This window comes from Leguminivora glycinivorella, unplaced genomic scaffold (genome assembly GCF_023078275.1).
Source record: "Leguminivora glycinivorella isolate SPB_JAAS2020 unplaced genomic scaffold, LegGlyc_1.1 Scaffold12, whole genome shotgun sequence".
Lineage (NCBI taxonomy): Eukaryota > Metazoa > Arthropoda > Insecta > Lepidoptera > Tortricidae > Leguminivora > Leguminivora glycinivorella.
Window position 1 is genome coordinate 96,728 of NW_025952837.1, and position 15,687 is coordinate 112,414.

Here is a 15,687-nt window from a genome sequence, read left to right on the forward strand (position 1 = left end):
TACTGAAAGAGACAGGTATAGCTGACCATCAGTATCGTGATACCGCATTTCTCTCTCTTTATGAAAATTATATTAATTTTAGATGATTAACTGGCTTTCAATAATATATTGCCGTAGTGGAAACTCATTATGCCATGATGACGTAACATACCCTTCATCTAGGGTGTCCTACAATCTATGATACACGTCAGAATGTTAAAACAGTGTCAAACTACATCTAGTTGGTATTATGACAATTTGCTGTACGAAATTGAACTTTAGGTCGAAAAAATATTGCAAGTCTTTAATAAAATAATTATATAAAGCAGCCAAATTAGTTCCTTTGGCAAAAGCCTTCTTGTGTAACCCCAGTCGGATAATGCATGGAACTATGGCAGAGCGCTTGCGGATTTGCAAATAGGGTCATTCCAGCGAAACCGACACCACAGGCATAAAAATTAAATAGCTTAATTTACATTTAAATCTACATCTAGAGAATAGAACATTATGCCTAATTTTATGAATCAATGAGTTTTTCCTTTTTATGACATTTTTTTGCATTTTATATGTGTCCAAACGTACCCCTAGCACCAGTTGTCTAAGGTGGCATATATATACCCTAAGTTGGCAGCGCTATTTCGCGCTTTTAATAAACATTATGGAGAAAGTGATATGTGTAAAAGAAAATATATTTAAAGCTGTTTAAACCAGTGGCAAGTAAATTTAAATTAAGTTTCATGGTTAGGATTTATTGGGCGTCTACACAATGCGTAACTCACGTCCCGCCCGTCACAATAAAACAAAGTTTTTTCTTGTTTACCCTAAAAGTATCTAAACTCTTGATGTCTTACTTTGTGAAAGTAACAATTAGGTTGAGGTTGGTTATTTTAGCTAAAAACGCGTTGCCTTTGTGAATAAAAGTATACTTTTAACGCTTTTCAAAGTAGGTCCCACCCGTCACAGTGACGGGTGAGCAAAATGGGTTATCTGATAAAACTTGAGTTAATGAGTATAAAATCCTAACCTAACCTAACTGGGTTATATTAAAGCAAATTATATGTCTAATATTGCTTAATTCGGTTGTGGTATTACTTTTTAGAACACAATGAATGCAATGAGGCCTATGAGTCAGGAAGAAGTCTTTTTCATTAAAACTGGTAAAATTTTTGACATTATTTCTGACCCACTGATAAAAGTATGTGGTAATAGACTGTTTGACAAGGTTTGACAATTTTCTGAACCTTTAAAAATTCAAGTTGAAAAAATATTTTTTTTGGTTTAATGCTCTAAGAAAACTACTGAAATTATTACTTGTAACATTAAATAATTAATAAAAGAGCTGATTTAAAGTTAATACAAACGAACTGTCTTTATATTTTTCATATATTTGTATACTCAAATGTTACTCGTCCCACCCGTCACAAAGCGCTGTCCCACCCGTCACAAGCATTGAGAAGCAAAATTATTTTTGTTTTACGAGTTATTTGCGTAAATTATACTAATACCTAATCTGTATAATATCAGGAATTAAATAAAAAATGGTTGTTTCACAAAAGTTTCGTAGTTTCTTACCAATTGCGAATTGTGTAAGTCAAGTCGGAGAGGAGAGGCACTTTGAAGTCCCACCCGTCACACTTCTTATACCATCAATTTCTCATAATAATAATGACATTTTCATATTTTTTTGATGGTATAGTACGCATTGATTATTCAAGTAATTGATAATGTCATATTTAATACGCTAATTGTTGCCGTTTGGCAGAAATAAAGCAAAATGTAGGCAAAAAAGAGTATAAATATCCCACCCGTCACAATGGAATGACCCAATAGTCAATTTTTCCGAGAAATTAATGAATTATCCGGTGTAATCAAGTAATGCTGGAAATAAAAGCTAACAATATGTACATATTTGAAATGTGCTAATTAAGCCCTTTAAAATGATATACATTTATACAACATGTCATCCTAACTTCATTTAATTTTTTTGCTTCGTTACTTTATGACCTCTAGAGGGCGCCATGTTGCGTTTGCGGTGACGTTATATAGCCTATAACCAGCGGACGATTAAGACGATTCGAATGACATATCGTTTGTCAAATTCTAACGAGTTCTTTAGAAGTTATGAGGGAACAGATGAACATACATACATACATACATACATACATACATACATACATACATACATACATACATACATACCCACATACATACCGGTCAAAATCATAACCCTCCTTTTGCGTTGCCGTAGTCGGGTAAAAATAAATCCTCGTATTTAAATTATGTGTTGTAAAATTATAAATTACTGATACAATTCAAAGTTAAAATAATGTTTATTAACCATCTAATCTACCCATCTCTCTTACTCTTGTTGATCTTGCGTTTGATGCGCTCAATGTACGCGGCCACAATGTTGGACAGTAGAGGGAGCGAGAGGGACTTCTCGTCGTCTCTCACTCCCACCTCGGCGCAGAGCTCGGTGCGCTTGCGACGCTCCACTGGCATGGCGGCTTCAGATACCATTACTGAAGCTGAAAAAAAGAGAAGATAAAAAGTGCATAGTGTTGTAAGTCCATATAATGAGGAACTCGAGATCTGACTATCTGTGTAGGTATGGTGATAGATCTGGTCTGGTTTGAAAACTAAGTTTTAAAAGAAATAAAGATATATGTATACAATAACCTAAAATGACATAGAACGTGAGGAATTGAAAGCATCCAATAACCGTGATTATAACATATTACCTGTTAAAGAAGGTATACTAAAGACATACGTCTAACCGGAAGACGAAAATCTTACGGACTGGAGAGCTATGTTGTAAAATTATGCAGTCATGACCCTTAGTTACAGGGAAACGGGTACCTATAGATTTAGATTTAGATTTCATTTATTCACAAGAATATATAGCACATAAGATGTTACAAATGAAGATACAGAGCCTTAATACATTCGACCGTTAGGCATGTGAAAATTTGTGTATGCGTAGCCTGCTTATTCTAGTGCATGCGTATATTATATTACTATTGATACTTATAATTATTATGTCATTCAATCATTTTTATTAAAGAGCAGTTTCCTTGTCCTAGTATTACCTACATTATTCATTACTTACTATCTTAAATAAAATTACATTAACAAAGTATCGCTGAAAAAAGTATCTATCTGTAATATGTTTTATTAATGAGCTTAGCCTTTAATTTTCTTTTGAATAGATTAAGGTGTAACTCTTTCAACTGCTCTGGTAAGTGGTTATATACTTTAGAGGCCATACCTAGTATGCTGTTTCGCAAAAGCGCAGTTTTTCCAGCTATTGGGTTAATTTTGTACTTGAAACGCCTGTTCCTGTGTACGGGCCTGTATTCCTTAAAGTAGGCAGAGCACATACTGTTCAAATCACAGTGTCACTCTTGGCAATTAAGTGTTTGAAAGTTAATAAAATTGTGATATTGCAGTGTCAGATTGCCCTCCACAGTAAAATAAGTATCGTACTTATTTCAAAACATTAAAATGATAAAAGAAAAGTTACCTGTATACAAATACCCGTTCCACTGCAGGTACTCAAGCACGAGTTCGTTCGTGAGCAGCACAGCGTCGGTCGGCGCAGGCGCGCTCGGCCGCTGCGTACCAGTGTCCAAGTATTCTTGCCTTTCCTGCAGAATCTCCGTCACTTTTGCACGAGTCTGAAAATTACGCATTATAAATACCTAGGAAAATAGTTATTTTTTTTTACAAGGGGGCAAAGTTGTTATTTAACCGCACTTGCCAATATTGATACCCGAGCAAGCGAAAGATTCCAATATTAGTAATAGAATTTACCTATAAGGCTATAAATGATGATTTTGAATCATAAATATTGAATAAATTGATGAATTTGATTTAGTTTGATGTTTCATAGTCAGTATTTTGTTCGTGTTGGCGTGGTGAAAAAATTTGTGTTTCACTCGGTGGCAAAGTTTTTTTAACCTTCGTGCCTTTAAACCCTCGCAACGCTCAAGATTCCACTTTTTGAACCACTCGCTACGCTCACGGTTCAATATAGGAATATTTTGCTTGCTCGAGTATCAATATTGACACGTGCGGCTAAACAACAACTTTGCCCCCTTATAAAACAAATTAATTCAATATAAAACTATTCCCACGTGGTTACACCCTAATTCAAATTGATACTGCTCAAATTGACCCGCTTTTGTATCAGGTATCATAGGCGAGACGATGATGTGAGGTATCTCGAGTTCAAAAACATTTCATCGACCTCAGGAATTGTCAATTTTGTATAGATTAATTGATTAATTGTTTTTTAACATAATAATGGTACATTTTTTGAATATTGTATGACTAGCTTTATTAATAGTGTGTGAACCTGCCTTAGAAATCTATATTATTTATGGTCATGGTTCGTTAATATTTCTTGTATGTGGGTAGCTTTTGCACATTGTAATTTTTCCTCAGTCACCCGTTGACCACGAACGCTGTAAAGTGTTCGAAACGTCGGGATGAATTGTAAATTCATTATACGCGATTTAATCCGTTTCCATAGTTTTATTGCATGAGTAACTATCGCGGTAACCGAAGACAATATTTTGTAGGAAGTAGGTGGCTATCACAATAGATCAGAAATGATTGCAAGTCGCACAAAAGAATGAATAAATGAATGAAGGTCTACAATAAATCTATGTATATAATTATATTTGCCCTATAGCCCAGTATGACCTAGTGCACAGAATATATAATCCTAGGGTGATGAGGCATTAAGGCAGCATTTCCCAAACTGTCGATCGCCTAGGTGTAGGCTATCAAGTTTGCAAGTCGGCTAACTGGTAATCTTGGACACTAAGTACATCGGTTGTGTACCTATCGTCACCCTAATCGCGAGCTACTGGAATACTCTATACGATATTTTAATTGTATACGAATCAAAAAGTTTTGTAAGTCTTTAAGTAATATTTTACTTTAAAATGAATATCCAAAACCAAACCAAAAATGATTAATAAATAAAACGTGTCTGAAACGTAAACCACGGCAGTTGAAGTGTTTTATATAAGGAAAAAGGAATTGGGTTGGCTTTAATCATATTAATTTCCACGTGGAAAAGATTTACCAGTTACTTGAGTATACAAATTGTACATTAAATTTCTACAGTCAAATTATACGAAGGTCTAAACAATATAATTACATATATCTCGCGCTTTGTACACATATTTAAAGTCAAACACAGGTCGAACGCGATTAATTAACATTATTTTTACCTTTTTTCCCAACGTTTCGGCCAGGTTGCACTGGCCGTGGTCTTGGTGGCGTGGTGGTTGGTTGGGAAAAAAGGTAAAAATAATGTTAATTGATCGCGTTCGACCTGTGTGTGACTTTAAATATAATATAATTACATACTCACAGATAAGGGGGCGCTGGTGGCCTAGCGGTAAGAGCTGCGGTTTTCAAGCGGTCGCTTATGTATGGATGTAAATATTGTAAATTTTATAATAATTGTGACTATGTTGTTATTAAAGTGCTTTGAAAATAAGTTACCTCTGCTTGTATTTTATCAAGGTGTCCACTCTTTTTCAACAATTTTTTTATTGCACCTAGAAGATCTTGCTCTGAAGTCTCATGCTTTAAATTCATTACGAAAAAACGTTATAATCAAATAATTCACAGCTTAAGTAATAAAAATTTGACAGGCATGTCCCTTATCTGACATTGACATAATTTTAATCATAATATAGGTTGAAGTAAAAAGTTTGTCACTTTTGAGTTTGGCAAATGTTCAAGCAAAAGTAACACTTTTGGTTAGTATTTAGTCTGGTCGTCTTTTAGGGTTCCGTACCAAAAAGGTACAACAGGAACCCTTATGGTGCGACTCTGTCCGTCTGTCTGTCCGTCTGTCACATTGTTAAATATCTCGAGAACTACTTATGCTATCGATATTAAATTTGGAATAGAACCTCTACAAGTTTAAAGTATTTTTTTATATTAATTAATATAAATGATAGAAAATGGCCAAAATGAAAGGGGGGCAAACTGAAAATTTCAAGTAACTAGGTCAAGTGGGGTATCGTTAGAAAGGGCTCAAATTGTACATATCAAAACTATTTTTTATAATTTTTTGGTTGTGGAAAAAAAATATTTTTTGAAGGTAAATGTAAAAAAAATACCGTTCCCCCCTCCCTTATCTCCGAAGTTTACCAACATAAATTTATGAAATTTTCACCAAACATGGCTATTATAATGAATATTACAGGAAAAATAAAACCGTACACGTATCTTGAAAACTTTTTTTTTATTTATAAAAAACCTTTCAGATTTACATTTTCAATTTCAACACCCTTGCGGGTGTTTATTGTACCTGTATTTTTTAAACTAAATAACAATAAAATTACCTGCTTTCAAATAGAGGCAAAATGGTTTTAAAATCGGTTCACACAATAAACAATTATTCCATAAAAATCATCTTCCATACTAGCTCGCGCGCATTAGTTTACTCAATTTGCCGATAGATGTCGTTGTACGTTGAACGCTAATTTCCTACATCGCGTTTTTCCTGATATAATGAGGTCGGTTCAGGAGCGTCCGTGCGACATGTCGTAAGTCGTAAACTATTAAAGTCTTGATTTTATTTGGACGTTGTCTAACAATAAAATTGTATATTAAAATATTACTTGTTATTTTTAATTACTTGCCTAGTTGCCTACATCAAACTAAAATATCATCGAAAAAAAAAATACATTGGAACTCATAATCCAGCCCGTCGTCACTCCATAGTAGGATAATATCATCAAGCAATGATTCCCAACATTACGACACAAAAAAAATGCTATCAAATCAAAATGACATCTATTATTAATAGTACTAAAGTCCATTATATTTTGGTAGCAAAAATACATAGATAATAGAGTTTCATATTTCCTTAGTCTACCTATGGCCTGACCTACGTGTTTTTTTTTTTTCAAAACGTCAAGTCGTCAACGTCAAATCTGTCGTAACTTGTTTGAATTTTGTAAGTTAAGTAAATAATAAAATAACTAAAGTTATTATTGAAATTTCGGGCAAACAAATAAGAAAGTGTGAAATTTGTGATGGTGGCTTGTTTTTGCCTAGCTTTGCACTGGATATATGCAGGTCGGTAACTAGTATTTTATTATATTTTCGTTTCGAGTTGCTAACAATTACCTACTCATTTAATCAATTCAAAGTAGTACTTATCATGTACAGTCTACGATTTAAGCGAAAACATTCTGTAAATAAGTTTTTTCGTAAACAACCAAATAACCTAAAATACCAATAGAGTGTGACCAACTTATCGATAATCTCTTTATTTCAGATGACGATTATGGGTAATTTTAACAGGTAACGAAGAATCGGCATATTTATCCATCTCCTGTATGAAGATAATGTTGGGCAAAGGTTTTCAAGGCTTTTTGCAGTAAATATTAACTTTCCCTGGTAACCTTGCAAGAAACACGAAGATTGAAGCAACAAATACTGGCTTATAACAAAACTCTTAATTAGGAGGCAGTGCCAAATATGAACGTCAGGCACAGTAAATCATAGGAATTTTCTGCAAACGCCTCAAAATTAGTTCAACTGAGAAGTGCTGTAAAGTAGTTGAAAAATTACTTCATGTAAAAGAAAAGTGATAGTATATTTTGCTTTTGTTTTATTCATTTTATACAGGGGCGTATTAAAGGCGGCAGGCTCTTTTTAGAATAGCGAAGCAGCGTTTCTTAAATTTCATACTTTATCGTCACTTAACGGGGCGGTAATCCTGACTGGCTCAGGATGCCAACGCCAAATCCTTGAAATACGCCACTGACAGCCATCCCAGACATTTTTTTAAATATGTATAAATACTATAAATTTACTGTTAAGTCACCATACTGCAAAATATCGCAAATTTATCGATATCGATAAATATTAGGGACTGGGTTGGTCGAGCCCTAGCGATTTTTTCTTTGTGTTGGTAGCAGTGACATGACCTCACGACCGTCGAAAAAACGCCTGCTGGTTCGAGGGTTGTTAGAGAGTGCCGACTCTTAAAACGTAGTGATTCAATGCTCTTTGTCATAATCTACAAAATTACAAACACATCTTACGCAAAGAGCATTGAATCACTACGTTTTAAGAGTCGGCACTCTCTAACAACCCTCGAACCGATTTATGCAAGCGTTTTTTCGACGGTCGTGAGGTCATGTCACTGCTACCAACACAAAGAAAAAATCGCTAGGGCTCGACCAACCCAGTCCCTAATATTTATCGATATCGATAAATTTGCGATATTTTGCAGTATGGCGACTTAACAGTAAATTTATAGTATTTATACATATTTAAAAAAATGTCTGGGATGGCTGTCAGAGGCGTATTTCAAGGATTTGGCGTTGGCATCCTGAGCCAGTCAGGATTACCGCCCCGTTAAGTGACGATAAAGTATGAAATTTAAGAAACGCTGCTTCGCTATTCTAAAAAGAGCCTGCCGCCTTTAATACGCCCCTGTATAAAATGAATAAAACAAAAGCAAAATATACTATCACTTTTCTTTTACATGAAGTAATTTTTCAACTACTTTACAGCACTTCTCAGTTGAACTAATTTTGAGGCGTTTGCAGAAAATTCCTATGATTTACTGTGCCTGACGTTCATATTTGGCACTGCCTCCTAATTGAGAGTTTTGTTATAAGCCAGTATTTGTTGCTTCAATCTTCGTGTTTCTTGCATGTTTACCAGGGAAAGTTAATATTTACTGCAAAAAGCCTTGAAAACCTTTGCCCAACATTATCTTCATACAGGAGATGGATAAATATGCCGATTCTTCGTTACCTGTTAAAATTACCCATAATCGTCATCTGAAATAAAGAGATTATCGATAAATTGGTCACACTCTATTGGTATTTTAGGTTATTTGTTTGTTTACGAAAAAACTTATTTACATAATGTTTTCGCTTAAATCGTAGACTGTACATGATAAGTACTACTTTGAATTGATTAAATGAGTAGGTAATTGTTAGCAACTCGAAACGAAAATATAATAAAATACTAGTTACCGACCTGCATATATCCAGTGCAAAGCTAGGCAAAAACAAGCCACCATCACAAATTTCACACTTTCTTATTTGTTTGCCCGAAATTTCAATAATAACTTTAGTTATTTTATTATTTACTTAACTTACAAAATTCAAACAAGTTACGACAGATTTGACGTTGACGACTTGACGTTTTGAAAAAAAAAACACGTAGGTCAGGCCATAGACTTAAGGAAATATGAAACTCTATTATCTATGTATTTTTGCTACCAAAATATAATGGACTATAGTACTATTAATAATAGATGTCATTTTGATTTGATAGCATTTTTTTTGTGTCGTAATGTTGGGAATCATTGCTTGATGATATTATCATACTATGGAGTGACGACGGGCTGATCTTACGTCTAATATCCTCCATTCAATAGGTAGAGTCTGTTGGGAAAGTGAAGAGTTGTGGAATGTATTGGACCAAACGTTCGACCAAAGGTCATTCAATTGGACCCCATACATTTCATGACTCTTAACTTTCCGAACAGACTCTACAGTTAGTAATATCAGAAGTATCTAACTACAATTTAATTATAGCGCTTAACAAAAAGAGATGCGAAAAGAAACTTGACTCTTGACCAGACTGAACTGCACATATGTTATGTGTGTGCTGTGTTATATTTAGATAACTTATTCAGGATGACTGTTACTTTTGAGGCGTTGCTTCTTACGCTACTATTAATTCTGACAGTACGTTGAAATCGAACACAAGAGTATTACGCAAATGTGCCAACTTCGGGGCTGGATGAAGGTAAATTAAGCACCGACAAGGGTGAAATTGATTGCGTGAACCGGCTCGAGGGGCCATTCAGGCCGAGTGTGGTACGTTTGGCCTACATGAACCAAGGTGCTTAACGCCTGGAGTGGAGGAGATATAGGCGTTTTAAAGGATTGCTCATGTTCTAAAAAATATTTAGAAATACTTGTAAATACACACACTTACAGCATGCACTTACGTGAAAGGTTGTAGAAAAACTATTGTATGCAACTCAGTCAGAAAATACTCGGCTCAAATAGTCACTCACATTTTTGACCTCTCTTAAACACCGGTTGTATATTGTATAAATTACTATTATACGTAGTTTAAAACTTCTTTTTTCAGGTTATTATCTGACTATAGCGTTAGTATGCACATAACTACCTACTAATAATACTAATATTGTATGAATCCAGTGTTGCTCTCGAATAATAAATGCAGGGCTCTAAATTTAATGTCCACAAAATATGACTGAGAGCCAACAAAACACGTTCGAATGACCGCGACGATTTCACTTTTGTAATAGTAACTAGCGATCCAAAATTTTCGTTTACAGCTAAATCAGGTAAGTAGCACCCTCGACTCGAGCGCAAGTGAAAATTTACCGTCTGTTATTTCAAAGAGAACCATGAACTCGCTCTGATAGACTTTAGCTCGCAGTTTGTTTGTAGTATTTCTGCCAACAAGCTTTGAAACCATAAACTACCGTCCAGTGTCCAAAGAGCGATCCCGAATAATCTAAATGTGTAAGGTAGGCGACCAGGAGGTAAGACAAAACGCCAATGTCAACGTGTATATTTATTAAAGATATAGGTACATTTCATACATAGCAGGTCATTCAAACTGGTAGGTACTTCCTAGCTACGGAAAACCGTACAGTGGCCGGCAAGGTTGAGCTCATCCACTATAGGTGCAAAAAGCCAAGGGACAGTCTGTGAACCTATCGCCAAGGCACTAGCTACGACCTAGGGTGGATCGGGAGAAGACTGCAGGTGGCTATCGACCTTCCGAGCCAACGAGACTCGCCAAAGGACAGTCGGAGAACCTATCGCTAAGGCAGTCACTATAGCTAACTCATTTGATGCTGCTGTGATGTCGTTCGACACCCCTGCTGGGTTGTGAGTGGCCCCTTCCGCGCTGGGCGCTGTGAGGGCTGCATCTGGTCGCGCCCCATCCTTGTGGGGCAGTCTTACGTCGACTTTTTGGGGACGACTGGGCCTTCTGGTCAGTGCTAGCCCTATCGCTACCGGCCGTTATCCAAAAATACTATCATAACTGCACTGATGATGTCTACAAATGTATTTTTTTTTTAATATCATGATATATGTATTGATATCATGATATTGAAATAAAGAAGCATGTCATTTGTTCTCAAAAAAAAAATCAAAAAAACACGCAAATATATTTGGGGAAAATATGATTTTGGCCACTTCCAGGCTGCGAAACAGCGCCATCTAATTTTAAGCCTAAAAGGTCCATATACATTTCAGGGGGACGCTTTTTTGTATGGGCTTTGTCTTTTGTCTGTCCCGTATTATATCGTCCTTGGTCGAAACTAAAACTATTTTTGAGATATCTTGAAGTTATTATCGGTCCATTAAAGTTCTAATTTAAAGGAGTCATTAAAATCGTCAACAGATGAATAAAATTACAATAGTTATAACACTAATTTCTCTAAATACCAAAATCGCAAGAACATTTATTGTAAGTGGTTTCTATTTTTTTTGATATAATATCTCTTTATTTACATGAACATATTTACATAATTATATAATAAACTAAGACTAAACTTAAAAGCTAGCTAATGTCTAAAATAGGCCCTTGAGGCATTGTACCAAGGATACTGGCGACATTTCCTCGCTGTATCGCAATGCTGATACGTTGTGCGAGGAAGTCGCCAGCTCTTCGGTCACCAGTTAATTCTATCTATCTGAAGTGAAACTTACATTCAACGTTGTACACAATAAACTTAGATTACATACATGCGAATAACCAAATCCTTCAGCATCACAGTGGTTTAGCTCACTCCGTCCATTAAGGTACAAAGGGACATCATTTATTACGATACTGTGCGGGAACGTGAACGTGCCGTTAATTTAATTTGCCCGTTGGCCAAATTCTCGCACCTAGAATTGGATTGAATTAATCACTGTTTTGGCTGGAGCGAGACATCCGTCAAATAAGGGTATCAAGCCAAGCGCAGGTACAGTCAACCAATTGGAACCCTAGGCCACTCTACAACCATGTCAAAATGAAAAGCAGTAAGAGATTTCTTACAATCTGATTTATAACGTCACTATGGCATAGTTCTACAGTGGTTCCAATTGGTTGACTGTACAGTCACCAGCAGACGTTACTGTGACAAGGTATAGAAATCATCACATAATTATTTATGCCGGTGACTGTACAATTTACATACGAGGTATGTTACTCGTCGATGCGTAAAGGTCACACAAAAATTGTGTAGTTCTTATTAAATTTTATTTATTTATTTTAGTTCAATAATCTTAAAATATGCACAGTTTCATTTAATGTAAAAATGGCTTGTTTACGCTTCGGAGGCGCTGTTCACTTTCTCCATACAATCATTGTAATTCTACTCTTTCAATTAGCGTAGCGTAAAAAATACTAATTCTGATAATATTTGGTACGGAATTTTGAACAGCGAGCCAAAAAGGCCATTTTAGAATCACAGCTTATTACAAAATAATTTGAAAACGAAACATAGCGTTTTCGACTGAATTTTACAATAGATATAAACTAGGGCCTCATTTTCTATAGAAAATTTCACGTTTTTTTATACCACATCGGTGGCAAACAGGTATACGGCTCGCCTGATGGAAAGCGGTTACCGTAACCTATGGACGCCGATGATGTTGAAAGCGAAGTGTCGGGAACCTTGGCTGAAAAATACGTTTCAACAATTCAGTGATACTTAATGAATTATGAATTTGACAACGTCAACTCTTGAAAACGATCCCAGAAAATTATCATTTTATGTATTTTTCTCCTATCATTTTATAATAGAAAGTGCGCGCATATTAGTAAAAAGTACGACGAGCATAGTTATTAATCATAATTGCAGATACATGCAGAAATAATCGTTGCAAACGAGGAAGCAACGCGCCCCGCTTGAGATGACAGACGTCAGACAAGAAAATAACAACAAATAATAATACTTACTGAGTAATATTATATCTGGATATCGTGTTTATAAAGTGCATTTAGCATTCAAGGGGCGTGCTTGTGATATATATAGTTTGCACGTGTTCCGAGTTTATACAACCTTCCTTGGAATCAACAGAATCAACAGAACTTCACAAGCGGTTCTCTTACCTCAAAGAACCCTTGCAGCAGCAGCGCAGCACACAGCGGGCGGCCCAGGCCCTATTCTCCGTTCTCTTAGCCTGGGCCCGCGACGGGGAATCTTTATTTTTTGTTTTTATACATTATTTGTCCTTTTAAGCCTTTAGTTATAAGTATTGTGTAGTTTTTTATGTATTTTAATTTTAAATAGTTTATTTTTCTTTTTAAGACTAGTTTGCTGATGCCTATTTCTATCCTTCCTAACTCCGCTCCATCCACTGCATCTTCAGAAATCATCCGTTGTCCCGAATGTACAGAGCCCAAGTTTTTTAAAGGCTCTAGAGGTCTGAATATTCATATAACTAAAAAACATAGAAAATCAGCTAGTCAACCAACACCTAGACCTACGTCATCTCAGCCCAACGTCGAACCCATCCCGGATCTCCAGGCTCCTAACTCAAATATACCATTTTGGAAAACCCTAACTAATTTAAAAACACTTGCCCTGTTTTAAAACGCGTACCGCGTGGAGCGCGTGTGTCGGTAGCTAAATTTCTTAGTGAGACTATCAAATTAATTATTTCAACCAATTCCATTCACAGTTGGGAAAATATTTTAACTTTTACCTTTAAAGTGCTCCACATCAAACCTGATGAAAGTACACATTCTAAATCGCTTACAAAAATAATCAAACAAAATTGTTGCCGCGATGTTTCACTTTGCCCTGCTGGCGATAGTTATAAACGTCTTAGTAATAATTTATTCAAAAAAGTTGAAACTAAAATCTCTGATGGTGACATTAAAGGAGCCGCCCGCCTCTTGTTTTCTGATGATGCAGTAGCACCGGCCAATTCGGAAACCCTCGCAGCTCTCGCCGCTAAACATCCACCTTCAGACCCGAACCTTCATCTTCCAGATCCCCCTCAAGCCAACCATCCCGCTCTGACCGCCTCCGCCGAGGATGTTCTCGGAGCCATACTATCATTTCCCAATGGCTCTGCAGGAGGCCTTGACGGTTTGTCTCCACAGCATCTCAAAGACCTCCTGTACTGTGGTTGCGGTGACACAAAGGAAAATCTCTTGAAGGACTTGACGGCCCTTGTAAACATCATGTTGGCTGGTCAAGTCCCTCCAGAGATTACAGACATCCTTTATGGCGCCAACCTATGCGCCTTGACTAAAAAAGACGGCGGCATTCGGCCCATTGCGGTTGGCTCCACTCTGCGTCGACTCGCAGCCAAGATAGCATGCCGCGCTATACTTAAGGACCTTGCCTCCGAACTGCAGCCTATACAGCTCGGTTTCGGCTCCAAGAGCGGCTGCGAAGCTGCTGTCCACGCTGTACGGACATATATAGAGCGCCAAGCAGGAGATGTTATTCTGAAGGTGGATGTCTCCAATGCTTTTAATTCAGTAGACAGGGGCGCCTTGTTGACACAAATAAAGGATAAAATTCCATCTACTTATAACTTTCTCTGGCAGTGCTACAGTTCCCCCTCTAAATTGTTCTACCAAACTGACCCTTTGTTTTCTTCCGTAGGTTGTCAACAAGGCGACCCTCTCGGTCCAGCAATATTCAGTCTCGCCATTCATCCCATAATTAAAAATCTAAATTCTAAATTGAACATATGGTACCTAGATGACGGCACCCTCGGTGGTGAAGCAATTTCAGTTCTTGATGATTTAGAAAAATTAAAAACTGACTTAAAAAACATTGGCTTATCCCTCAACTTTTCGAAATGCGAACTCTTTGTTTCAGAGACTTGTCCAAACAAAGAGCAAGTATTTGAACAGTTCGAACAAGTAGCTCCTGGAATAAAAACTATTAACAAAGAAACGCTTCACCTCCTTGGTTGCCCCATCATGGACCAATCATTTAATAATTTCATAGACACAAAAATCGAAAATTTTAAAGCATCTACACATCGTCTGGCTCAAATTAACATACATTCGGCATATTGCATCATAAAACACTGTTTATTTGTACCAAAATTTACATACATCCTCCGTGGTTCACACCTCTGGAAACACCCTTCTTTGATCTCAAATTTGGATAACTTAGTTTTGGAAACTCTCACCACCATCTTCAATATATCCTTTGGCGAAAGAACATGGACCCAGGCTAGCCTACCCATCAGGTTGGGCGGCTTGGGCATCCGAAAAATTTCTAGTGTGGCGCTGCCTGCTTTCTTGGCTTCGGTACACGGTGCTCAAATCCTCATCGGGAAAATTTTAGCCCCTTCCATTGGGGTCCTGGAGGCTGCGCACTGTACCGAGGCCAAGAATGTTTGGCAGCTAACATGCCCCAACACAGACCCGCCTGTCAACCCATGTTCGCAGAGGCAATGGGACGAACCTCTCTGTCGTCTAACAAGGGACCGCCTTCTAGAGACGGCTCTTGATTCGACAGATCGGGCTCGCCTCCTCGCTACTGCGGAATGGGAGTCGGGTCTGTGGCTGCAGACACTACCATCCATCACAATAGGTACATTGCTGGACAATACCACATTCCGGTTGGCTACCTGCCTCAGAATAGGGGCATCAACAAATGTGCCCCATCGGTGTCAGTGCGGAGTTATGGTGGAT

The 15,687-nt window shown here is 37.0% G+C and overlaps 1 protein-coding gene across 1 annotated transcript; it reads right to left on the reverse strand.

Moving 5' to 3' along the window:
- Nucleotides 1-2,325: 2,325 nt before the first annotated feature.
- Nucleotides 2,326-5,595, reverse strand: LOC125242185 (centrosomal protein 20-like). Its single transcript, XM_048150902.1, has 3 exons — nucleotides 5,500-5,595; nucleotides 3,503-3,656; nucleotides 2,326-2,507 (listed from the first exon to the last, which is right to left on the reverse strand). The coding sequence occupies exons 1-3, from the start codon at nucleotides 5,593-5,595 to the stop codon at nucleotides 2,326-2,328; spliced, it is 432 nt and encodes a 143-aa protein (XP_048006859.1).
- Between the last annotated feature and the right edge of the window lie 10,092 nt (nucleotides 5,596-15,687).

Excerpts from the sequence above, each read along its gene's own strand:
- LOC125242185 (XM_048150902.1), bottom strand. The coding sequence starts at position 5,595 with ATGAATTTAAAGCATGAGACTTCAGAGCAAGATCTTCTAGGTGCAATA. Across the intron at positions 3,657-5,499 it reads TTGATAAAATACAAGCAGAG|ACTCGTGCAAAAGTGACGGA; the intron begins GTAACTTATTTT and ends CGTAATTTTCAG. Across the intron at positions 2,508-3,502 it reads GAACGGGTATTTGTATACAG|CTTCAGTAATGGTATCTGAA; the intron begins GTAACTTTTCTT and ends TCTTTTTTTCAG.